This window comes from Buteo buteo, chromosome 12, assembly GCF_964188355.1.
Source record: "Buteo buteo chromosome 12, bButBut1.hap1.1, whole genome shotgun sequence".
Classification (NCBI taxonomy): Eukaryota; Metazoa; Chordata; class Aves; order Accipitriformes; family Accipitridae; genus Buteo; species Buteo buteo.
This window is the reverse complement of record NC_134182.1, coordinates 935,515-958,683: the sequence shown is the minus strand read 5'-3', so window position 1 is coordinate 958,683 and position 23,169 is coordinate 935,515. Positions and strand designations below refer to the sequence as shown.

At 66.8% G+C, this 23,169-nt stretch overlaps 3 protein-coding genes across 11 annotated transcripts in view; 1 reads left to right on the top strand and 2 right to left on the bottom strand.

Moving 5' to 3' along the window:
• LOC142037797 (phosphofurin acidic cluster sorting protein 2-like) overlaps positions 1-7,243 on the top strand; it is a 69,531-nt gene extending 62,288 nt beyond the window's left edge. Inside the window, exons 10-25 of one of the 2 annotated variants that reach the window (XM_075042360.1) lie at positions 634-727; positions 1,047-1,118; positions 1,412-1,542; positions 1,662-1,794; positions 1,910-2,014; positions 3,419-3,525; positions 3,830-3,984; positions 4,078-4,188; positions 4,276-4,378; positions 4,752-4,784; positions 5,152-5,194; positions 5,303-5,345; positions 5,452-5,593; positions 5,743-5,966; positions 6,172-6,285; positions 6,384-7,243. In XM_075042360.1, the coding sequence (XP_074898461.1) occupies positions 634-727; positions 1,047-1,118; positions 1,412-1,542; positions 1,662-1,794; positions 1,910-2,014; positions 3,419-3,525; positions 3,830-3,984; positions 4,078-4,188; positions 4,276-4,378; positions 4,752-4,784; positions 5,152-5,194; positions 5,303-5,345; positions 5,452-5,593; positions 5,743-5,966; positions 6,172-6,285; positions 6,384-6,499 (1,726 nt within the window). In that variant the 3' untranslated portion in view covers positions 6,500-7,243. The remainder of the gene's footprint in view (positions 1-633; positions 728-1,046; positions 1,119-1,411; positions 1,543-1,661; positions 1,795-1,909; positions 2,015-3,418; positions 3,526-3,829; positions 3,985-4,077; positions 4,189-4,275; positions 4,379-4,751; positions 4,785-5,151; positions 5,195-5,302; positions 5,346-5,451; positions 5,594-5,742; positions 5,967-6,171; positions 6,286-6,383) is intronic. The other variant, XM_075042361.1, reaches the window with a different exon arrangement.
• Positions 7,244-7,407: 164 nt separating this feature from the next.
• Positions 7,408-20,840, bottom strand: LOC142037796 (cullin-9-like). Of its 8 annotated transcripts, none has more exons than XM_075042356.1 (30): positions 20,702-20,838; positions 19,309-19,917; positions 18,628-18,782; positions 17,742-18,260; positions 17,464-17,599; positions 16,830-17,020; positions 15,958-16,333; positions 15,531-15,732; positions 15,027-15,234; positions 14,735-14,922; positions 14,367-14,584; positions 14,030-14,261; positions 13,488-13,593; positions 13,009-13,236; positions 12,815-12,905; positions 12,559-12,730; positions 12,323-12,428; positions 11,872-11,967; positions 11,625-11,767; positions 11,137-11,270; positions 10,875-11,057; positions 10,558-10,673; positions 9,979-10,161; positions 9,637-9,794; positions 9,103-9,313; positions 8,840-9,005; positions 8,579-8,724; positions 8,321-8,438; positions 7,871-8,073; positions 7,408-7,790 (listed from the first exon to the last, which is right to left on the bottom strand). In XM_075042356.1, the coding sequence occupies exons 2-30, from the start codon at positions 19,901-19,903 to the stop codon at positions 7,506-7,508; spliced, it is 5,865 nt and encodes a 1,954-aa protein (XP_074898457.1). In that variant the 5' UTR covers positions 19,904-19,917; positions 20,702-20,838; the 3' UTR covers positions 7,408-7,505. The 8 variants fall into 8 exon arrangements, 6 of the variants coding, with proteins under 6 accessions (XP_074898457.1, XP_074898454.1, XP_074898456.1 ...); XM_075042353.1 differs by having other exon boundaries at positions 11,625-11,800; positions 20,702-20,837; XM_075042355.1 differs by having other exon boundaries at positions 11,625-11,800; positions 13,009-13,227; positions 20,702-20,837.
• Positions 20,841-21,510: 670 nt separating this feature from the next.
• Positions 21,511-23,150, bottom strand: MRPL2 (mitochondrial ribosomal protein L2). Its single transcript, XM_075042349.1, has 6 exons — positions 22,879-23,150; positions 22,660-22,801; positions 22,458-22,573; positions 22,247-22,357; positions 21,851-21,924; positions 21,511-21,759 (listed from the first exon to the last, which is right to left on the bottom strand). The coding sequence occupies exons 1-6, from the start codon at positions 23,123-23,125 to the stop codon at positions 21,547-21,549; spliced, it is 903 nt and encodes a 300-aa protein (XP_074898450.1). The 5' UTR covers positions 23,126-23,150; the 3' UTR covers positions 21,511-21,546.
• Positions 23,151-23,169: the final 19 nt, after the last annotated feature.

The window sequence follows — 23,169 nt, the reverse complement described above, 5'->3', positions numbered from 1 at the left end:
CTTCAGAGCCCCAGGAAAGGGGAAAGCAGAAAGGGAAAGTGGAAGCTGCTGCTGGAAGTATGCAGCAGCAGCAGTCACAGGCAATGAGCTCTCCCTGGAAAAGGGGGAGCAGAAGGGAAGGCAGCAGAAATCTGTGGAAGCTGTGGTGGTGCAGAGGGGGCAGAGAGGTTCAGCAGCACATTGGAGTTGCGGTGTTGACAGAGACCACACACCAGTGAGATGGGACAAGGTGGCAGTTCCTCACCCTGCACTGCAGTGGTGGGGGATCACCTGAGAGAGAAATCGTTGCTGGCTAGGAGACAGGGACCCTGCCTCCAACTCACTGGGGTCACAGGTCTAGTCCTGTTGGTCTGGGGTGGCCCCATCCTGTCCGTGCACCCAGCATTGTTGCAGCAGGCCATGGTGTGTGGGTCTGGCAGTCTGCTGGCAGGTCTGCATCTAGGCTGTGAGTTGCTCGGACACTTGGGTGTCTGGCCCTGTGTCCCACTGGGGACCTCTCCACAGTGCTTTGTGCTTGGGACAGGCTGGCGGGGGTGCGCTGGGATCATGGTGACTTCGTTCCTCTCTTATTCCTGCCTTTTTCTCTCCCGTCTGTCTGTCTGTCCGTCCGTCCGTCTGTCTGTTTCTCTGCAGGCGTTTCTTTGAGGGAGTCTCTCATTCTGGTTCCCAGACTGAGATCGGCAGTCTGCACAGCCAGAAAGGGCAGGATCAAGAGTCGGGCAGCCCTGTGAGTTATACCACCACCACCACCACCTCTTGCCCCCTTCCCTCCCCAGCCAGCCCAGCATCCCCGCAGTGCCTGCAGCTCCCTCTGAGACCACAGCTCCTGGCAGCACCTGCCTGGGGCTGCTCCTTCCCTTCTTTCCTCTTCTTTTTCCCAGCGCAGGCAGACAGGTAGTGATGGGGGGCATCCTCTGGGGCCGGTCCCAGGGGGACGTCGGGCTCCCCTGTGGGAGCGTGTGTTCTGTGAGGCCAGGCATGGGTCGCTGGCAGCTGCCCCGCTCGGGGTGCTCCATCCTGCTCTGACCCCACTCCATGTCCCCCAGGGTGAGGCAGACAAGCGGAAGCCGGGAGCGCTACGACCGCAGGAAGAGCCAGGGGTGGAGATCCCTGCAGTGGTGAGTCCAGGCTATGGGATGTGGAATAGGGCTGGAGCTCCCTCCGACCCCACCTTGCTTTTTGGGGTACCGGGGGTGCCCACCAGCCTGGGAGCAGGGCTGGGGGGGGACAAGTAGATTGGGCTGGAGAGCAGGGTTAGGGTCTGCAGAAGATGCAGCCCAGCCCTCTCAAGGCCCTGCAGCCTTGGCTCTCCAGCAGGGCCACCAGCTTTATCCTGGATGGGGGCACCCATGGGTGCAGGGAGCAGGGCAGGGAGAGTGACGTGTACGACATGATTGTGTGTGGCCCTCAGGAGCTGGCTGCAGAAGAGCCGTGTTCACGGCTGGCCCCCGCAGAGGCTGCCACGAGGGAGGGCAGCGTGGACAGGCTGGCCCAGCTGGGTCCTGGAACCAAAGCCGAGCTCCCCAGTGCCGTGTCCCCCAGGTAAGGTGGGTCTGTGCCCCATGCCAGGGCTGAGAGGGCTCTGTCTCTCTGGAGTGAGCGGGAGTTGTTGGAGATGGGATTTCCTCAACAGTGTTGCCTCTCCTGCTTCTCGCTCACAGTAAGGCAGACAGCAAGCAGTTGTGGCGTCCCCGTAGCACCTCTGTGAAGGACCGGCAGAGCTCAAAGGGACAGGGTGGCCGTGCCAGCAGCTTGGACAGCGAGAGCTCTCCAGACTCATGGCACAGCACGCAGGTGAGGTCCTGGAAGCCACCTCACCTGGAGGCTTCTCACTCGAGAGCCCTTCAGCCATGGGCAGAGCAGCCAAGGCAGCTGGTTGGTGTTAACCTTCGTGGTGATGCTGTCATAGGTGCCCCGAAAGTCTGTTTATGATCAGCTGAACCAGATCCTGGTCTCAGACGAGCAGCTCCCCGAGAGCATTGTGCTGGTGAATGTCGCCGAGTGGCAAGGGCAGGTGAGTAGGCGTGACGGGAGCTGGGTGCACGAGGGGAGCCGTAAGCAGGATCCCAGGGGATTCTCCCAACCATGGCAGGGTGTCCTAAGGAAACTGGCACCAGCTGTGCCCTCCTCTCCCCCGGGTGGCCCTTCCTCTGGGGAGACAGTGCATCTGTACAGTGCTGAGCTACAGGCACAAGACTCTGGCACGTCTTCTCTGTCACGTGCCACGCACCAGCATTGCTGGATCCTCAAAGCACGATGCCCTGAGCAGTCCCAGGAAGGCTGGTTAACGGACTGTACCTTGTGCCCTCACTGCTTGGTCCTGGCTCCCGGTGACTGCACTGGTCAGAGCTTTGTTGGATGCCCTGGCAGAGGTGCCAGACTCCCTCTGCTCTGCCACCAGGCCCTGGGAAGCAGCAGAGGTGCCGTTTCCCACTCAGAGATGGTAGACCATAGCCCACCGCTCCCAGGGAGCATTAACTGCATTGTCAGAGCTGGGGTCTCTGGGCAGGGAGGCATGTGAGGCTTTCCTGCCTCATGTTGATCACCATCGCGTCCATGTGAGGACAGACCTAGCCCCTGATGAGCACCTGCCTCCCCCATGCATGGAGTTGACTGCTGAAGGTGAGCAGGACCATGTATGTGTGTGCAAACATGCAAACAGCAGTTAAATAAAGCACAGGCGAGACCCCTTTGGGATCCTGCAGCTACGTCTGTCATCTAGAAAGTGCTGGAAAATCAAGGTGTAGGCTTTGTGGCAGAAGAAAGGGCTTCTCAGTGAGGTGGTGGAGTCTTGACCCAAGATGTGCAATCCTTGGCATGTTCCTGCTCTAGCTCTTGTCCTGATGGGGAAAAAAGGAGCAATGCCCATTTCCAGACACTGCTGTCATGGCATCTTCCAAGCCCCCTTGTCTAGCATGACTGCCTGTTTTACCACTGTTCGGTTACACGCAGACACCTGAAGAGGCACAGAAGGATTTTGCAGTGCCACAGTGGGAGAGAGCAAGAGAAAGGAATGAGCAGAGGGGGACTGAGCCTAGAGCTGGGCCCTGCTGTGGGATGGCAGGATGTAAATCTGAGGGTCCCTGGACCAAACCCTTTCTCTCAAGGAGCACAGCTTGGTTCTTGGGACAGATTTGCTCTTGCTGTTGCAGGGTGGTGACTGCTGCGCTCAAAGGCGAGAGCAGGGGGGTATGGCAGCCAGCCCTCTGGAGCAGAACTGGGAAGAGCAGGGATGCTCAGGCATGCAGCCAGGGATGACCTGGTGGTTTCAGCCTCCCTGCACAGGCGTGGGTGGTGACAGGGGCCCCAGCTCTATTCCAGGAGGCACAGGGGCCAGGGCAGGCATGGGCTGGTGCTGGCCAGCACAGCCATGCCCCCCACCCCAGGGTACCTTAACCCAAGCTCTCTGCATTGGCAGTACGTGAGTGAGCAGCTCCAGGCGCACAAGCAGTTGGTCGTATCCACCTGCTCCGTGGCGGACATCCAGGCAGCCTTCAACACCACCGTCTCCCGCATCCAGCGATAGTGAGTATGGCTTGGGCTCGGCCTGGCGGCTTCCTACGACTGCAGAGAAGGGCTGCGAAGGGCCCTGGCTCCCCCAGGGCTTGTTAGGACCCTTTGGGATTGTGGACACAACTATAGGAGCCGGTATAGGCCCTGGGGAAAACGGGGGATCCCAGGGCTGGTTGTGCCCACGGCAGCGCTCAGCAAGCTGGAAATTGTCAGCAATGGGTTTCTGATGCTGGCTCGGCTGGTTCGGCAGGGCGCGTCCCCTGCCCCCTGAGCCACTGCGTGTCCCTCACAGTCTCCTTTTCTCTCCCTTTGGCAGCTGTAACTGTAACTCCCACATGCCTCCCCCGGTGAAGGTGGTGGTGGCGGGTGACCAGAGCTACCTGAGCGTTGTCCTCCGTTTCTTCGTGGAGCAGCTGGCCAGCAAGACACCCGACTGGCTCAACTACCTTCGCTTCCTTCTTGTGCCACTGGGTGAGAGCCACCGCGAGCCGAACCCCAGGGTTGTCCTCTCCCACCACCCCGGGATCCCCTGCCTGGAGCCAACCTCGCCCTTCTCACCCGCAGGCTCTCACCCTCTGGCCAAGTACCTGGCCTCGGTGGATAACAAATACAGCACACTCTTCCTGGACACGGCATGGCGGGAGCTGTTCAGCAGGGCTGAGCCACCCATCGCAGGTGAGGAGCGGGGCAGGCTGGGGCCAGCAGTGCCTCGAAGGGGAGCCCAGCCGCCACCAAGACCCTCACGGCTCTTTGCGCCCGCAGACACTGTGGACATCGCGGGCCGCGTCGCCCAGTTCATCGCCGGAGCCAGCCTCTCTCACCAGCTCCCCATCTCTGAAGCCATGCTGACGTACAAGCAGAAGAGGTGAGCGTGGTCCCGGGGAACCTGTCCTGCCTCGTGCGGCCTCAGTCTGGGCTGTGCCCGGGCCAGGGCTGTGGGAGACGGGGGACAGGCGAGTGGTGCCTCGTGCTCTACTCCGCCGGCAAGCAGCGTGGTGCTGAGGGGAGCTGGGGTTCCACAGTGAGAGGCCTGCAGCGCCGTTCCCCTGCCACCCCCTGATGCGCTCGTCCCCTCCAGTAGCTGTGGGCTGTGACGGCCCCCGACAGTGGGAACCGGCTGCCAGGGCTGGGCTGGGCTGGGCTGGGGACCGCGAGCCGGCACTGTGCTGCCCAGGGGTTGACGCTCGTGTTTCAGCTGCGCTCTCACCTTTCCCTTCTCTTGGTTTCTGGCACCCAAGGAAGAGAAGTCTCTATTTTGATTTTTATATCAGGTATTGGCTTGTGCTTGCTGTGCCGCTGCCTGGCCCCCCCCCCCCCCCTTTCTCCCCATGTGCGTCCATCCCTCTTGCCGTGCAGAGGAGCCGTGACCCCAAAGCGGGGCAAGGCTGCCCTCCCGCATGCAAGCCCTCTCCCAGCACTGGAGGGGCTGACTCCTTGCCTCCTTGTGTAGTGTGCCCTGTGCTGCCATGTCGGGGACAGGGGGTCCCATGGGAGGGGAGGGCAAGAGGAGACTGTCCCAGGGGCCGTGAGCCAGCGTTGGCCCCAGCCAGTGCGGGGGTCCCTGGGCCACAAGGCTAGGCGTATGGCACACGGTGCTCAGCACACCCAGACCCTGACCAGCCTCTCTTCCACGTGCAGCCCTGACGAGGACTCCTGCCAGAAGTTTGTACCCTTTGTGGGGGTGAGTGCATTGAGGGGCCAGCAGGCAATTGGGTCTGGGGGGGGGCGGAGAGGGGAAGTGCACAGCCCTGTTGATGGTGGGGACCATCTAACTCATCTGTCCTTGCAGGTGGTGAAGGTGGGCCTGGTGGAGCAGTCCTTCAGCGCCTCTGGTGAGTCCCTGGGGACCCCCAGTCCCTGGCTCCCTTCTCCGCTGCGTGGAGGCCCTTGTTGGTACCCCTCAACCCCACCCCGCCGACCCACACTCTTCCTCCCCAGTGGACTCGGATGATGCCACAGTCTGCACCCCCTCCCTGCTGAGCTCAGCGCCAGCCACCGGTGGAGCAGCCCCCTATGGCAAGGAGACCGTCAGCACCCCACCACCATCCCCGTCCGTCAGCAGTGGCCTCTCAGGTGCCGGGTAAGGAAGCCCCACGCAGTCTGAGGCAGTGGGTGCTGGGGGTGGCGGGGTGGGAGGGTTTGAGGTGCTCGCTGGCGAGGTTGCCACATCCTGGGGTTATCGGGCCAGCGTGCGGCTGCGTGCTCCACGGTGCTGCCCGTCTTGCCCAGGTCTCTGAGCCCTGGTGTGGAGGTGATGGGCCTGCAGGTGGACTACTGGACAACACAAGGGCTGGAAAGGAAGAAGGAGGGCGAGAAGCGGGAGACGGGTATCAAGAACACGCTCAAGAGCAACTTCCGCTCACTCCAGGTCAGCCGCATCCCCGGCACGGGGGAGCTGGTGCCCCCGAGCACCATGGCCATGACCGTGGTCACCAAGGAGAAAAACAAGAAAGGTAACCAAGCCCACCCTGGGGTGCTCTCTGGACTGTGGGGGCCACAGTCAGTTGCAAAAAGGGCAGGGGGGGAGCCCACAGGAGGGCAGGGCTGAGACCTGGCCCAGCAGGGGCCAGTCAGTGCAGCCAGCCCTGGGGTGAGGGCTCCCACCCAGGGCCAGGTGGGGATATCCTAACACTGGTCCTGTCTCTCCTCGGACCCCAGTGATGTTCCTGAGCAAGAAACCAAAAGAGAAGGACTTGGAACCCAAAAGCCAGGTCATCGAAGGGATCACACGCCTCATCTGCACAGCCAAGCACCAGAACACCATGTTGCGAGGTGAGGTACAAGCCCCACGGGGCTGTAGGGGGGGGACAGACGAAGCAGCACAGGCTGCCTGTGGCAGGGCTGCACCTCACTGCACCCTCTCCCCTCAGTCTCCATAGATGGGGTGGAGTGGAACGATGTGAAGTTTTTCCAGCTGGCGGCACAGTGGCCAACGCACGTCAAGTACCTCCCTGTGGGCATCTTTGGCTACTCGAAGAGCGTGTGAGACGCAGGGGCTGCCCAGGGATGGAGCTGCGGAGGGTCGCAGGAGGAGACAGGGAGACAGAGACAGACTTGCTCTTGTCCCCTCTCTGCTGCGGCCCAGCCCCTGCCTGCTCTGCAGAGGGAGATAACACACCCGCACCGCTCCCTGTGGGCCAAGACCCGTGAAGGTGAGGCCAGTGAGACCGGGTCCGTGCACCCTCCAACACCAGCCAGGGCACCACGCCATCTGCCTCCCATGACCCCCAACAGCAGCCTGGGACAAGGGTTGGCACCAGCCAGCAGGGACCCAGAAAGGGCTCTGGGCCCCACTTTTCCCCCCGACATGCCTGCCAGGCCAGCTCCCCAGCCAGCCGGGGCCCCAGCTGGGCTGGGCCCAGGCATGTTCCCCAGCGCTGGAGCCAGCAGGATTGCTCCTGGGGGGATGCAGGGCCCACCAACCTTGTACTGCCCCTTGCCAGCCCCACTGCCAGCCTCAACGCTGCTGTGCCCGGCCCTGCCCCGCAGGGCTGAGCCTCAGCGGCTTTTGTAGTCCCCCTGCAGCCCAGGCTGGCAGAGCAGAGCGCGGCTGAGGCTGTCCCCCTCATTTCCCCATCCCTTCCCCACCAGCCCTGCCCCACGGTGCTGCCAGCTGGAGGTGTGGCATGGGGGCACCTGGGTTTTTTTTTTACAAGATTCTATTTTTTTTAAATTTATTGTACGGTTACTTTTCGGGATTAATTTTAATAAATTAATGCTGGTACCATTACGGCAGGGGCGTGTGTGTGTCCCTCCATGCCTGAGGAGAGAACGCGTACGGGCAGGATGCGGCTGCTACCACCACTCCAGCAAGCACAGCTCTCAGGGGTGTTGAACCATGTTCCATGCCATGGGCCAGCTGAGCTCTCTGACAGACTACGAACTGGGCCCGGGTGGAGCTTGGCTTGTTTATTTAAAACAAAACCCACAAGTACTCAGGAAGAGACAGGCTCAACCCAGCCTCTGTCCACTCAGCCCAGCCAGGTCCTTGTCTACCTGAAGGTGGAAAAAGTCTGTCTCCTTTCGGCAGAGGCCGGGCTTGCTGCTGTCTTGATTTCTACAGTCTGGAAGGCAACCTGGGGCTGGACCTGGGAGGTAGGGGGTGGTGTGGGTTCAGCAGAGATGTATTCCAAGACATGAGGCCTCTCCTCCTGGCGCCGGAGATAGCCCTGGTTCAGCAGGTGCAGGACACAGGACAGCACGTCCACGCTGTGGCAGCAGAAGCTCAGGAATCGCAGCCCCGGCCCCAGCTCGCCCTTCTGGCAGGCATCGATCACCTACGGCAGCAAGGGAGCCCCACGCTGCAGTGCGGCGCAGCACCCGGGCGGCCCCTCTCCGCCCCCCGAGCCCTCCATACCCTAAACACCAGGTTGTCAAGGTGGAGCTGCTTCTCCACCTTGAGGATGCGGGTGATGAGGCAGCAGAGGACGTTCCTCTTCCTTTCCAGGGCGCTGACGTCAGCCCTCTCTGCCCGCAGGTACCTCTGCCGGGGCAGCAGCCTCAGGTGGCGGCCAGAGGCACGGGCCAGGGCCGCCTGGTTCAGCCGCAGCGCACCTGGAGCTAGCACCCGACCCGGGGTCAGACGAGCCCCGAGATGGGCCCTGAAGGAGCCCCAGGACCCCCGCGGGGCTGTCGGACCCAGCCCCGGCCCCCCCAAGCGACAGCCGCACACGCAACCCCTGGCCCCGGTCCCCAGCCCCACGCGCAGACCCGACACCCAGCCACCCAACGCCGACCCGCGCGCCGGCAGACAGACTCGCCTCCCCTACCCCAGCACCCCCCCAGGGCGCCCCGGCCCCACGCTCACCTCCCGGCGCGCAGCTCCGCACCAGGACGCCCTCGCCGTGGGTCAGCGGCGTCAGCGCGTGGTGCACCAGGTCAGCGGGGAGCCCCGTAGCCTGCAGCAGGGCCTCCACGGCCACCTCCTGCAGGAGAGCGCGGGAGGGGAACGGCCAGCCGAGACCCGCCGGCCGCAGGTCCGGCCCCAAAGACCGCCGGAGACCCCGGCGGAAGGGAGGACGCGGCCCCGCCACGCTCCAGCATCCGCCGCGGCCCCGGCTCCTACCTCGGCGCTGTTGAAGCGCAGCAGGACGTACATCTGCAGCGTGGACACGTGGAGGACGCAGTCTCCAAACCGCAGCTCGGCGTGGCCCAGCCACGTCCACTGCAACCGCCGGGGCTTCGTGCACTCCCAGCCCAGCTGGCTCTGGCCTGCCAGAGACGGCGTCAGCGCGAGGGCCGGGGGCCAGCTCTGCCGGGCGCTCCCAGCGCTCCCGCGGAGGACCCGGGCCCCGGCGAGACCCGCGCCCGCCGCCGCGACACTCACTCCGCCGGCAGAAGTCGGCGAACTCGTCCAGCGGGGAGCTCAGCGCCGCCGGGAAAAACCTCCCGGGTTCATCCATGTAGCAGAACGGGGAAACGGGCCAGCAGCGCGGGGACAGGGCTAGCACCTTCACCTCCGGCCCGTCCGCCACCGAGGCCGTCCCCGGTGCCTGGGCACGTGGACACGAGGGCGGCTCAGAAGAGGCCCCCGGATCCCCGTGAGGAAGGCGGGCAGCCCCCAGCCTCCCGCCCCACCAGCGCGCTCACCTCGTCCGGGTCCGCGTCCAGCTCCAGCAGCCGCTTGTCCCGCTCCTGCAGCTGGAAGAGGTAGAACTGCTGCTGGAGCTCCTCCGACTCGGCCAAGTTGCTCAGCATCTCTTGGGGGAAGCGGCTGGGGAAGCACAGCCCGATCTGCTCCACGATGGCTCCTTCCAGCCACGACGGCCCTTGCGCCAGGAGCCGGTCCCCCAGGTAGTGCCTGCCACAGCCACCGGCGTCGGGTCAGGGGCCGGCCCGAGCCCCGTGCCCATCGGCCGGCCGGCAGGAGATGGAGACGGCCCCGGCTCTGGCCTCGCCCCGAGGCGCACGGGCCGGCAGCACCCGTCTCCCCTCCCCGTCGCCAGCGGGGAACGCGCCTCCGCAGCGCCCGTTGGCCCTCGCAGCCTTTCCTCCGTGCGCCGGAGCCGGGAAAAGCAAAGCGGGAGCAACACTGCCGCGCCAGCCCGGGCTCAGCCGCGGCCTCGGCGCCGCCACGCCGGACCCTCTGGTCCCGTGGAGACGCGGCGGCCCCCGGCCCCTCACCGGTAGAAGTGCTCGAAGGTGTGGGCGAGCTCCAGGCCGCTGAAGACGACGAAGGGCTCCAGGATCCGCTGCAGCCGCCGCAGCGGCCCCGCGCTGCCCGCAGCCCCGTGGAGCTCCTGGATCTGCACGTCAAGGTAGCGGGCGAACTGCTCGCTCACCTGCGGAAGGGACGGGGCTGGCTGCGGAGGGGGCTCGCCGGGCGGCCGCAGGGCCAGGCTGGGGGAACGGCCCCGGGGGGAGCACCCGGCAAACCCCGGGGCTCTCGGGCAGGGGCCGAGGGCGCCCAGGCGCCGGGTCCGGGCAGGAGCGCGCCGGCCCCGGCGCCGCGCTCCCTCGACTCACGTGCAGGGTGGTAAGGAAGGAGAGCTGCAGCAAAGCCCCCGCGAAGCCCTGGCCCAGGGCCAGCACGAAGGCGGCCTGCTGCCCGAAGAGCTCCTCCGTGGCGCCGCGCAGGCGCTGGTACAGCCCGCAGTATCGCTCCACGAGGTCCGGCGCCTGCCCCGCCGCCTCCAGGAACCGCTGCACCTGCGGGATGCGGCGCGACAGGGCTGAGCGCCGCAGCGGGACGTGCCCGTCGCCCGCGGGAAGGTCCGCGGCCCCAGCCTCGCTCCGCCGACGCTGACCGCCCGGGGGACGACCCGAGGCCCCGGCGCAGCCGCGGGCGACCGAGAGCTTGCGGCGAGGGGTGGGCAGGGGCTGCGGGGAGCCAGACAGCACCGCAGCAACTGCCCAGCAGAAAATAAGTGGCCTGACACCGTACCCATCTCCTGGCCTACAGCACAAGCCCTGCCAGGGGGGAGAGCGCAGCGGGGCTGCCCCCACACCCCTCCGGGCCCCACCGAGGCCAGGAACAGCCCCGCTCCCCACTATGCCCAGCCGGTGCGGGGTCCCACGCGCCCTCTCCGGCCCCCCAAGCTCTACCTGCTGCTGCACCACGCCACGCCAGCACTGCGAGATGTCCCGCAGACTACTCGACTTCTCCACCGCCGCCTTCGCGGCCCTGGCCGGCACCTCCTTGTTCTTCCCCTCCTTCCCGCCTGCCGAGGGACAACCCCGGGCTCGGCACGCTGACCGCCAGCAGCCTCCCCCTCTCCCCGGGAGCGCAGGGCAGAGGAGATGCCGGGAAGGCACGACCGCGAGCCCGGGAGCCTCCCGTGCCACAGGGCTCCCCGCGGCCACAGCCTGGCGCTCAGGACCACCCCTCGCCCAGCCCCACGGGAGGGCAGACCCTCGCTCACCGGCTGCCCTCGCCTCCTCCGGCTCCAGGCCACCGCCGCCGGGGTCCACGTGCACCAGGAGCTGGGTCAGGCGCCGCACGCGGGAACCGAAGACGGCACCGCGGCTCGCGGCGCAGCCGGGCGGCTCCACGCTCTCCAGGTACTCGCTCAGCAGCCAGGCCAGGGGGCTGACGCCGCACGGGTCTGCGAGGCCAAGCGGGCTCAGAGCGGGGTGCCGCAGCCCGGGGCTCGGCGCCGACGGGCCCGGGAGAGCGCGGCGTACCTGGGCTGGTGATGCTCTGCACCAAGGGGGTCACCAGGGCCTCCCAGCACGTCCTGCCCAAGGCGCGGGCCGCCTCGTCGTCGGGAAGGAAGCGGTCGGCGAAGCCCTGCTCGTGCCGCAGCGCCCGGTTCAGCCTGCAACAGTGACCGGGCACCTGCCGACGGCTGGGGGGATCCCCCCGGGAAAGCAGAGGGCGGCCGTCGCTCCCCGCTCTGCCCCTCGCCAGGCACGACGGCCACCGCCAAAACGGGGGGCTGCGCAGCGCCTGCAGCCGCGAGATCGTGCCTGCGCCTGCCCCTGCGGGCCGCCGCTCTTGGGGGGCGAGCTGCACCCACGTGCCCAGCTTAAACCTGGGGGACCCCGAAGTGGCCCCAGCCCTGCGGGACACCAAGGTGCTCCTCTCCCGGCCCCGCAGTCACCCTCACGGGCTGCCAGCACCGTCCCCGCAGGCCCTGGGGACGCGATGGCGCGGGCAGGAGACAACCCACCTGCTGAAGAGCTGCAGCAGTCGCCCCCGGTCGCGGCAGATCTCCTGGCACCAGGCGTGAGCCCGAGCAGTGCAGGAGAGGAACGTCCGCCGGCACAGCTGCTCCTTGAAGATGGGCCAGAAAGTCGGCTTGGGACCCAGCACCTCGATGCCACGCACGCGCGTGTCGATGCCGCCCTGCGGGAGAGCGCGACCCTCAGCTCCTCAGGCCCCCGACGCCTCCCCGGCCCGGCCCCCCTACCCCCTACCTGCTGGCACCGCTTCACCCGGATCTGGATGACGGGCCAGAAGCGGGTCATGTTCTCCAGCAGGATCACTCTGCTGTCCGAGGGCAGGACGGTCACCTGCGGGCGGATGCCGAGCCCTCAGCGCGCCAGGCAGCGAGCGCCGGCCACCCTGCGTGCCCCCCGGCCACCCCCCTTTAAAGCCACGGCCTCCGTCCCCCCCGCCAGCCACGGGGCCCTGCTGCTGCCTCGCAGCCCCGGCACGCCAGCCCGCTGCCGACCGGGCTGCTGCCGGGCTGCCCGTGCCCAAGCCTACGGCCAGGAGGCTGCCGCAGCACCGCTCCTGCCGTCCCCACCGCCCCGCGGGACACCCCCCAGGGCCCCGCGCCGGGGCGAGACCTTCACGGGGCACAGCGAGGACCGGCCCGCCGCTCCCGTGGGGCCCCACGGCCCGAGCGGCCCCCGCGAGACTCACCGCGTTGAGCTCCGTCCTGACGGTGGCCGGGCTGTCTCCCCCCAGCACCACGACGCGGGCCGGCATGTAGCTGGAGTCCTCGCTGGCCACCAGCATGCTCATCTCCCTGCGGCGCAGCAAACACGGAGCTGCCCCGCCGTCCCTCCCCGCCAGCCCCACGCGCCGCTGCCCGCGTCCGGCGACCCCCGGGACGGGGCTCGTGCGGACCCCAAAGCCCTCTCCTGGCCCAGCCCCACCTGACCACCACGCCGCACTGCATGTGGACGGTGATGAAGTGGGAGCCGGTGCTGCCGTTCGACTCCCAGTAGGTCTTGGGGTTCCTGTCGGTGAGCTTGCTGGCCCGGTGGGGGTTGGAGGAGACCTGCACCTTCTCCCAACACTTGTCCTCCTTCACCTCCACGCTGGAGCCTGCGGGGAGAGCACGGGGAGCCTCCGGCCGTCAGGCCAGCACGTGTCGGGCACGGGGGGCCGGCTCCCGCTCCCCGCGCTCACCTCGGCACAGGTTGCGCAGAAAGACGTCAAAGAAGGGGATGCCGATGGGCCGGTGGCTCCGGCGGTGCTCCTCAATCTGCCCCAGGACCAGCTACGGGACCAGACGGGGCGAGGCTCGCACCGGCGGCCCCCTCCCCTCGCCCGCCGCGGGGCTGCGGCAGGCGGAGGGCCGCCCCACGGTGCCGGGGACCCACCTGGATGCAGCCGGCCAAGATGCTGGTCGTCAGCTTCTTGTAGAGGCTGGCGTACTTCTCGCAGTCGATCACCAGGTCGAGCAGGGCCGGCGCCAGCGCCGGGGCCGTGCCGTGCTTGTCCAGGGCTTTGGACAGAGCCTCGCGGGTGCCCACGCGGCACATCACCACCGCGCAGTCCTTGCTGGCGGTGGCCAGCCGGTGCAGGAAGCCGACCACCTCCTGCACCACCTGCGGAGCAGGCGGCGGTGAGCGGCCGGGCCGGCGCCGGGAACCCGCCGGGCCCCGGCAGCGGGGTGCCGCGGGGCTCCATCCCCTCCGCCCCGACAGCGCCCACGAGAGCCCGGCCGGCTGCGGCACCGGGCACGCCAGCCAGCGGCACGCGGCCGGGACGGCCGCTCCCCGCCTCTCCCAGCCCGGCCGACGTGTGGCACGGCCAGCAAAGCCGCCCCTGCCTGCCAGGAGTCCCGGGGCCCCCTCACCTCCCGGTCGCTGCTGTGGGCGCTCAGGGAGGACAAACAGGGCTCCACGCACTCGTGCCAGGGCAGCACGTCCTCTTGGTAACCGTCCAGGAACTTGTTCAGGATCCTGAGTGACGGAGGGGACCCACTCAGGCCGGGGCACGCCGGCAGCTGTGCCAGAGGCAGCCCTGCTTCTCTGCCCCACCTGCAATGCCGGCACCCCCAGGGACCGGGAGCCAAGGCTCCCCAGGCACCCGGGACACCCCCAGGGACCGGGAGCCAAGGCTCCCCAGGAGCCGGGACACCCCCAGGGACCGGGAGCCAAGGCTCCCCAGGACCCGGGACACCCCGCCGGCACCCAGGCACGTGCCGCTCTGCCCCCGCCTGCCCCTGCGCCCCAGGACGCCCCGATCGGCACCCGCCTGCGTGCCGGGGTGCCCCTGCCGAAGGAGGACAGCCCCCCCGGGACCCACAGACACGCGCCGCGTCCCCCCAGCATCGCCGCCAGCGCTCGCGCGCCTGCTGCGGAGGACCCAGAGCCCGCCGCGTCCCCCCGGACCCACCTGAGGACGCTCAGGCTCACGCCCTTCTCCGCCCCCAGCAGCTCGAAGCCGCGCAGCAGCAGCCTGAAGCATCTGGGGTCCCGCAGCAGCCGGGCCGCCTCGCCGGAGGGGACGGGGCCTTCGCCGCAGAGCTGCCGCTCCAGCGCCACCACCACCTCCTTGGACAAGACGCCGTCCCCCAGGCCGCCCAGCAGCGTCCGCACGCCCCTCAGGTCCAGCGGGGCCTCTCTGCCTGCCGCGACAAGGACGCGCGGGTCCCGCTCGAGAGACGTCGGCCCCCGGGGTGCTCTGCCCCGGCCGGACCCGGGGGCCCGCGGCACGGCGGGCGGCACGCTACCTGCCGTCTCCGGGCCCGGGGGCAGCCGGTGCTCCGCGAGGCGGTTGATGGCGCCGAGGGCCAGCATCGCGTGAGGGCAGCCGGCGCTCTGCCCGTCCCGCCAGCAGCTCTGCAGCACCCTGGGGAGATCGCAGCTCGCCAGCTGCTCCGCCAGGCCCCGGTGGCCGTCCATCAGCATGTTCACCACCAGCAAGCCGTTCCGCACGCCTGAGGAGCCCCTGAAGGGACAGAGCAATGCGGGCGCCTTCCTGCCCCGAGCACGGAGCCCGCCCTGCGCCCGCAAGCCACCGGCCCGCCTTGCTCGCCCCCCTGCCCCGGGGCAGAGGGCGTCCCCTCGCCCCCAGCCGCTGCCCTCGCTCTGCCCCTACCCTGGGACCCTCTGCAGGGTGCTGACGGCAGCAGGGATGGCACTCAGCAGGCCGGACGAGCCCTCGCTGCAGGCAGAGCCGATGCTGGCAAAGATCTCCCGCATCATCTGCGCGTCGGCGTGGTTCAGGGGCTTCCCACCGGCACCTCCCGGCTCACCGGCCGCGGCTCCCACCAACACCTTCAGGGCCTGCACGGTCAGCGGCGGTCAGGAGGGCAGCGGGCGTCTCCGCCGCACCCGGGCGAGCCGGCGCCCTGCCCGCCCGCCCGCCGCGTCCCCTCTGCCGCGCTCACCGCCAGGCCGGCCTGCTGCACCAGGGCAGAGGCGGCGTGCTGCCGCATGCAGGCCAGCACGGCCCGCACGCCGCCCTCCGTGGCGAACGGCACGCGCCAGTCGTACTTCGCCATCAGCGCGGCCAGCAGCCGCAGCGTCACCGCCACCAGGGCCTTCTCTGCCGCCTCGGCGCTCAGCAGCTCCGCCGCCACCTTCGCCAGCTTCTCCCTGCGCGGGAAAGGACACCTCGGGAGGAGCCTCCTGGCGCTGCCGCCGGCACGCCGGCACCCCGGGCCCGGCCAGCCGCCTGCTCCCTGCCCACGTGCCTCTACCGCACTGGGTCAGCCCCAGGAACGAGCCGGCCTGGGACAAAGGCACACGAGATCCACCTCTCTTCTTGCCCGGCACACGCAGGGACGCACCGGCCGTCGCGCTTCCGCTGCCACCTCCAGTGCTGTCCCCCACCCTGCCGACACAGCCCTCCCCAGCCAGCAAGGAGGGCTGTGCGGCACCCCACGGCTCACCCAACGCTCCTGGTCCCCAGCCCGCCCTGGGCTCTGCCGACTTGCTGCTCGGCCTCGGGCTCCTCCTCCAGGATCTTCACGATGTGCTTGAGCCCGGCTAAGCGCAGCCCCACCTCCGAGCTGCTGCTCTGGACCACGTCCACCACGGCTGCGATCTTGGCCAGCGAGCCCCTCTCGCTCGCCCCCTCGCAGCTGCCCAACGCTGGCGGCAGGGAGACGGGGACACAGGCGTTAGGGCAGCAGTAACACCCCCAGCAACTCCCGGGGTGCCACGCGCCCACAGACCCACCAGCACCCACAGGACCTCCTGCCCCAGGCAACCTCTGGGCACCCGGCATCCCGTGCCCTGCCCAGAGCCTTCCTCCGACGAGGCAACGGTGCCGCCTCCGGCACCGTGCGTGCACCCCAGCGCGTAGCAGGCGATTACCTTTGATCTGCTCCTCCGTCACCTCGGGGAACAACAGCCCTTCCCTCTCCAGGAGCTCGCTGAACAGCTGGGAATCCGACTTGGCCGCCGCAGCCGGGGCTTGGGGCGGCACTGTGGCTGCGGAAAGGTCTTCCTTCGCCGCCGTGGCTTCAGGGCCAGCGCTCCTGCAGCCGGCACCCTCCGAGGACACCGCGGGGCCACCCCCGCCATCCTGCTCGGCCCCCCGGCCGAGGAAGTATTTGGCGTAGACGTGGGAGCCGCGCAGGTCACACTGAGCGCTGCCCTGGCACCGCTGCTCCAAGACCCGCAGCATCTTCTGGGCCAGCTCCGCAGGTACTGACAGCTGGATCAGGGCTTCTTCATCCACCTCCGACAGCTGGACAGACGGGGTCACGTTAACCCTCACGGACTCACCACAGACCCCACGCCCCTTGTGACGGCCAGCGCCAAGACGGACAGAAAGGCTGCACCGCCGGAGGGCCCCGGGGCCATCTCCCAGTGCCACCCTCCCCTGGCTGTCCCCAGCCCAACTACCACCAGCCCAGACCTCCCACCGGCACTCACCACCCAACCGCAACCGGCAGAATCACCCCGTGGGCTTGCCTCGCCTACCCAAACCTCGCCGGACGCAGTCACCCTTCCAGGGTCACGGGAGACCGTGTTTCCTCTCATCTCTCCTCACCCCTTTGCTGCGCCCAGCTCCCCACGCTCTCGCCATCCCCGACTCACCCTCCCCTTCCAGTCCCAGTTCTGCCCCGTTCAGGCCATCCCTGCACAGCTCACACCATCTCCTCCTCCGCGCCCGGTCCCTTCCCTATCGTTCTCCCTCGCTCCCTCCCTCCCAGTTCCCCGCTGCAGGCTCTGGACCTTACCTGCTCTCCCTGGTCCTGCTGGATGAGAGAGATGATCTCTTTCTGCTCCTGCACTTCCAGCTTCTTCACGAAGAAGAGCAGCTCCCACCACTCGGCACGGCTCAGGGCCTCTGCAGCCTTGGCCGGCTGCTCCCCCAGGTAAGGCAGAGAGTACAGGCCCCCAAAGGGCTTGCAGAAAAACGGCTGCGCAACTGCAGGAGAGCAGAGCAAGGAAGGGCACCGTCAGCTCTGCCAAGTCCCCCATCCTCTGCTGCACACCCCACATTCCCCAGGGAAAGAGCTCGTGTGGACCGCCTGGGCAGAAGAGGTCCCCACCGTCCCACAGCCTGCTGTGGGAAAGGGAGGTGACAGGAGGGCAGCGAGAAAGGGGGAATGTGCTGGGAGGAGACCCCAGAAGCTGCAGAGGTGGGGATTACCATCTTCACTTGAACCTCCTTGGGCTGTAGAACAGAAAAAGCACACGCTTAAAGTGGGCAACTCTAGCTCACTGCTCCCCCAACCTGTTCCCACGGTGCCTGGACACCCCAGGGCAACGCACTCGGACACCCGGCACCAGCAGAATCCACAGTGCCAGCGTGCAGCTGCAAGAAAGGCTGGGGAGAAAAGCTGCAGGCCCAGCTGACAGGCTGCTCACCTGCTGCCAGTTTGTGGTTGCGTGTCAGGGCGGACACCTTCTCCTGGCCCTCATGCTCCTCTTGCCCCGAAGGGCCGATGATCTCCACCATGTGCCAGTGAACCCAGTAGGTACAGCCTAGGGCTTGCCAGTACACCTGAGAAGGAGAGCCCAACACGTACCCAGCTGAGGGAAGGCAAGACCAGCCCCGCTGTTCCCACGCAAGGCTGCGTGCTTCCTACAGCATGACAGAGCTAGATGGGCCCCTCGACAGCCCCTGCCCTCCCAGCAGAGGGTACCTGCACGGGCGGCGTGCCGTCGTTGCTCTGGCGGAAGTCACCCTCGTCCCCCGCGCTGACCTGCTCGTAGTCCTCCAGCATGCGTACCCTCATGCCGCGCACCAGGTTCGCCTGCACGTACTCCACGTAGCTGCTGCGGCTTGGGAAGGCCGAGCGCGTCTTGAAGATGCTGGGCTCTTTCGGTGGGGGAGCGGGGGCTGCTTGAGCAACAGTGCAGGATGTGGCCCTATGCTGGAAGATGGAGCGGGTAGTGCGAGGCCGTAGCTCCTGTTGGGGCAGCGGCTCTGGCTTGTGGCCGTGGTCCCAGCCCATCACGTGCACCAGCTCCAAGATGAGGTTTGCCATAGCCATGCTGAACTCAAACTCCTGCTTCACACGGCTCCTCTCCTCAGCGAGCGGGCTCGGCACAACGCAGTCCTGCTGCTCCCCTCCCTGCTCCACGCCACTGCTGAGCTTGTCCATCAGAGAAGTGACACACAGGTAGCGCTTCACCAGAACGAACAGTAGCTTCCCGGGGATCTGCAACGAGCACGGCTGCCGGAATCGAGCCTGCAGAGCCCCTCCAGCCCCCGGCTCTCTCAGAGCCACCAGTTCATCCAGAGTCAGGCTCCCACGATAGCTCCGGACCAGCAGGCAGCAGCAGAGACCTCTCAGCCCACCCTCATCTCCCTGCTCAGACAAGGCTCTCCATGTGCCCCTCCACCACCCCCCAGCCTCAAGCCAGGCCCAGATCCTGTGCCAGCTCTCCCCACGCCCAGTCCTGCTCAGCTGCCCACTACCGACTACCCTCCTGTCCTAAACAAGGACACCAGCTCTGGCCCCCTCACTCCCAGCCCTCCTGACCCCTAAAACCCACAGGCCCAGGGCTGGCAGGACCTGCCGCTACCTGGGGAAGGTGAATCCCCTCAAAGGACATGCAGTGCTCTTCAGAGGATGTCGTCTCGGCAAACAGCTCCAGCAAGGTGTAGCGACTGTCGAAGTCCATGTGCTGCTCAATGCCATCCTGCTGGCTCAGAGACAGCAGGACATAGGCCCAGCTCCCTGTGACAACAACAGAAATTCTTCAGGCCTCGCAAAGATAACCCTCACCCCACCCTGCCTGCACAATACAGACGTGCAGGCAAGGAAGAGCCTCATCGGGCACTTCTGAGCCACGGCAGCTCCTCTCAAATGAGAGGACTGGGAAAGGACCAACCTCTACCCACCAGGGCCTAAGGAAAGGCTCCCTGCCAAGAACAGGCCAGAGCCTTTCCGACTGAAAGCATGCAGCAGAGACACCCCAACACTCTGCCAAGCCCCTTGGCATAAGTCCTCCTAACAGTTAATCAGCATCCCAGCTCAGGAAGCTGTCAGAGGAAAGAGCTCCTAATTATTAGAGCACCCCAGACAACTACGACCGAGGAGTCCCTTGGAAGCTCCAGTCTGATCCTTCCCCTTTTGCCAACAAGCCCCGAGACACACTGCTTCCCAGGCATCCCACGCCTACAAAAGGACTGGCACCCCTCAGCTGCCCAGCAGCACCTCCTCAGCTGCACTGAGCAGCAGCAGCAGCAGCAGCAGCCCCCACCTGCATCGTGCGAAGCCAGGGCCCTCAGCATCTTGCCGGCACTGCGGCGGATTTGCTTCTCCTTGTGGCACAGCATCTTCATCAGCAAGTCGAGGGCTCCCGTCTCCTTGAAGGCGCCCGCCAGCGAGCCAATGCTGGCGTACGCGCTCAGCACGTGGATGGTGTTGAGGATGGAGGACTCCGGGGCCCCGGTCTCGGCCATCTGACGGCCAGCTCGCTGCGTCAGGCTCCTGACATCAGCCTTCATCTCCAGCAGCGAGGCTTCATCCAGCGGGACATCTGCAGCGAACGGGCTGGCTGCCTTCTCCTCTTTCACCCACTGCCCTTCCAGCTTCCTCTTGCCCAGCAGCGCCGGGCAGCTGGCACAGACCTCTTCTGCAGACATCCACATCGAGATGTTCTCCGGCTTGGTCTCTGCGGAGGAGGCACTGCTGCCTTCCACGGCTCTCTCTTCCAAGCTGATGATGCTCCACTGGATCAGGTACTCGGGCTGGCCATCGTGGCCTCGCCGCTGCCGGAGCAGCTCCTCCGGGTAGGCCTGCAGTTTGGCTCCCAGGTGCACAAGCAGGTTGCCATTATGCCTCTCATTCACCATGGCAGGAAACTTGCCTGCAGAGACAGAGGGGAAGTTGGAGCTGGGGAAAGGCGGCTGAGGCCACAGGCTTTGCTATGGCTAGAAACCTATCATCCTGTGGCTCGCAGTGCTTGTAACGTGGCAGCAGGACAAATAAAATGTGCTAGTTGTACCGGCCGTACTCAAGGTCAGCACTGTAAGCCCCTAACACAACAAGATTAATAAAGCATAAGATAGAGCTCATTTTCTCCTTGGGAAACAGCACACATGTAACAACAAGATAACACAGCAGGACAGAGTGATCTTTAGACCATGAAACGGGCTGTGGGCATGGCAGGAACAGGGACAGTAGTGCCCAAGGAGGCCGGCTATTCCCAGGGAGCTCAACCGTAAAACCCGGCTGTGGGCTGACAGAGGTCCCCCAGCCCGGTGGAACACGCATCCCGGCCCTGAGTGCCAGCGGAAGCCTGGGCTGGAGGGCTCCGGGGCTCATCACCCGACCGGGAATAGAAGCGCAGCCCAGGAACGGGCCCGTGCCCGGGACACGGACACTGCAGGCGGGCGGCAGGGCACCGCAATTACCGGGGAGCGGGTTTCCGTGGCGCTGACGGCAACAATAAAGCTCCTTCTAAGCGTGGGGCCAAGCGAGACCCTCCCAGGACACCCAGAAGCGCCCGGCCCGGCCCGACCCGGTTGCCGCAGCCCCAGCCCCGGGCCGCCTCACCTCGGGGCTCTAGTCCCGAAGCGTCCCGTGGGTCTCCCCAAAAAAAGGAAAAGACCCGAGTACCACCCTAAGACAGCTCCGCTCCCGGTGCTCACCAAGCCACGCCGTTTCCCAACCCGCTTCCCTCCGCCGCGGGACCGGGCCGAACCGGACCGGACCGAGCCGCCTTTACCTCCAGCACCGCTTCCACGCCGCTTCCGGGTTGGCGAGCGCGCATGCGCGGTGCCCCGCCCCCCCGGACGGAAGCTGGACGGGGCCAAAATTCTTCCGCTAGCGGTCCGGTCCCCGCTGGCCGTCCCGGGGTGCGGGGGGGACACACGGCGTGGAGCTGGGGCAGTTCAGGACCGGGGGGGGTGAACACGGGGAGCTGGGGGGTGTTGACGTGCGGAAAACTCCCCTTGTCTCAGTGTGAGGGGCACTTGGGAGGCAGCAGGGTAGGGGGTTGTGGGATGGGGAGGGCAGCGAGGGAGGCAGGCAGCACCGGGGACGGTGTTACCGGGGCTGGGAGGCACCGAGGTCCGTGTTCCCCAGCTGCGCAGCAGGTCACCCTGGCTGGCAATCACCCTCCTGCCTTACCGCATGGCTGTCCCGCTTGCCTTCACCGCTTCGCAAGTCAAGGCGGGGAGGGGAAGAGCCTGGCTGTCCCGCAGTCAGGCTTGCCACGATCGTACGGAGCTCGGTTTGATCCCACCGAGACCCCTGCTCACCCCAAGCTCAAGCTGAGGTAGCCCACAGCCCCACACTCATCTCTCCTGGAAGCCTGATTCCGGCCAGAGGCTGAACTTGGCCAAACGTGTCCCCAAACTCATCTCTCCTGGCAGCCCGACTCCGGCCAGGGGCTGAACACGGCCGAACGCGTCCCGAGGCCCCGCACAGAAAAGGCAGCAGTAACGCGACAGCGGTGGCGTGGAGAACGCTTTATTGGCCCCCCCGCCCAGCGTCACTCCTGTGCTGTGACCCGCGGCAGGTTGACGTAGCTTTTCATGGGCGGGAGAGGCTTGATCTTGCGTCCGGCCCAGCCGCCCTTGCGATGCCACAAGCCCGTGTGCGGGCGCTTGCCCAGCCACCGGTTCCGGCCCGCCTTCCCAATCACCCGTTTGTTGTGGTCGACGTTGGACACACGGCCCACTGTAGCCACACAGGTCTCCAGCACCTTTAGGGACAAGAGAAGAGCTGCAGGCCTCCCTGGGGACGCACAGCTGCAGGCCCAGGTGGTCGTGTCAGGGACGGTGCGGCTCCTTTACCTGCATGTGCCTCTTGGAGGGCAGCTGCACGATGGCCGTCCCGTTCACCTTCCTCAGCAGCACCCCACAAGTCCCTGCAGCGGGCGAGAGGAGAGGAAGCAGCTGCCCCGAGCAGCAGGACAAAGCATCTCGCCCCGTGGCGATCCCATCCCCGTGCTGGGAACTCCCCAAAAACCCCCGCCGCCACCGCCCTTTGTGCGACATTTCTTCCTGAAGTCAGGACCTCGAGGAAGTGACAGGACAGACAGAGCAGCTCCCACCGCTCCGGAGGGTTGTTTTGCACCCTAACACGGGGAGAAGGGAGGAGAGCCGCTCCTGGTCACCCGGAGCTCTCCTCTCCGTCTGCGCTAAGCCAAATCCGGCTACAAACAGCGGCTCCTTCACCCGGAGACGCACCAGCTGCCCGGATATACTGCGCTCCCTTCCCCGGGTGGCTCTCCAAGTTGCAGATCAGCGTGCCGACGGGCAGGGCCCCCAGCGGGTAAGCGTCCCCTTCGTTGGCCAATACTGGAAGACAAAAAAATTATGAGCTGGGCAACGAGCAGCCGGCTGGGCAATGAGTGGCCGGCAGGTCCCCGTCAGGGCCACCCCGGGTCCTGGCACATACCTGCCATCCTGCCGATGTGAGAGGAGTTCTTGATGATGTCCCCCGGCTGCATGTTCTCCGTGGCGATGATCCAGCGCTTTCGGTTGCCGCCGGCCACCAGCGCGATGTCGGCTGACCTGCACGGGGAATCCACGGTGGGTGGGTGGGTGGGTGAGGTGGGTGTCACCGTGGGCCCGGGGCTGAGCCCATCCTCCGTACTCACCTGCAAGGGTCGTAGCGGACGTGGATGACCTTCTCGGTGAAGGGCTCCGGTGGGGCCCCCTCCTCGTAACGAAGCCGCTGGAAATCGATCATTCGGTACCGTCGCTTGTGTCCCCCGCCGATCCCCCGCACACGAATGCGGCCTGCGGGATTCAGGGAACGACTACAGTCGGAACTCACCCCCGTTCCCGTCCCCACCGGCACCGGGCCGCCCGCTCACCCGTGTGGTCTCGGCCACCCGTTTTCTTCATGCCCACCGGCCGCACCGTATACTTGACCCGGCACTTCCACAGGGGGTTGGTGGTACACCGAGGCACCGAACCGCTCAGCCCGCGGCGGGCAGCCGCCAGCACTCCCCCCGCCACACCGGACGGAGGAAAAAAAAGCGGCGGAACGGAGAACCGGGTACGGAGCGGCGCGGCCGATAACAGGAGCGCCCCGAAAGCTCGGCACAGTCCCGCCGCCATTACGGCCGTCGCGGAGGGGCGGGGCCTCTGCCGGAAGCCGGGGT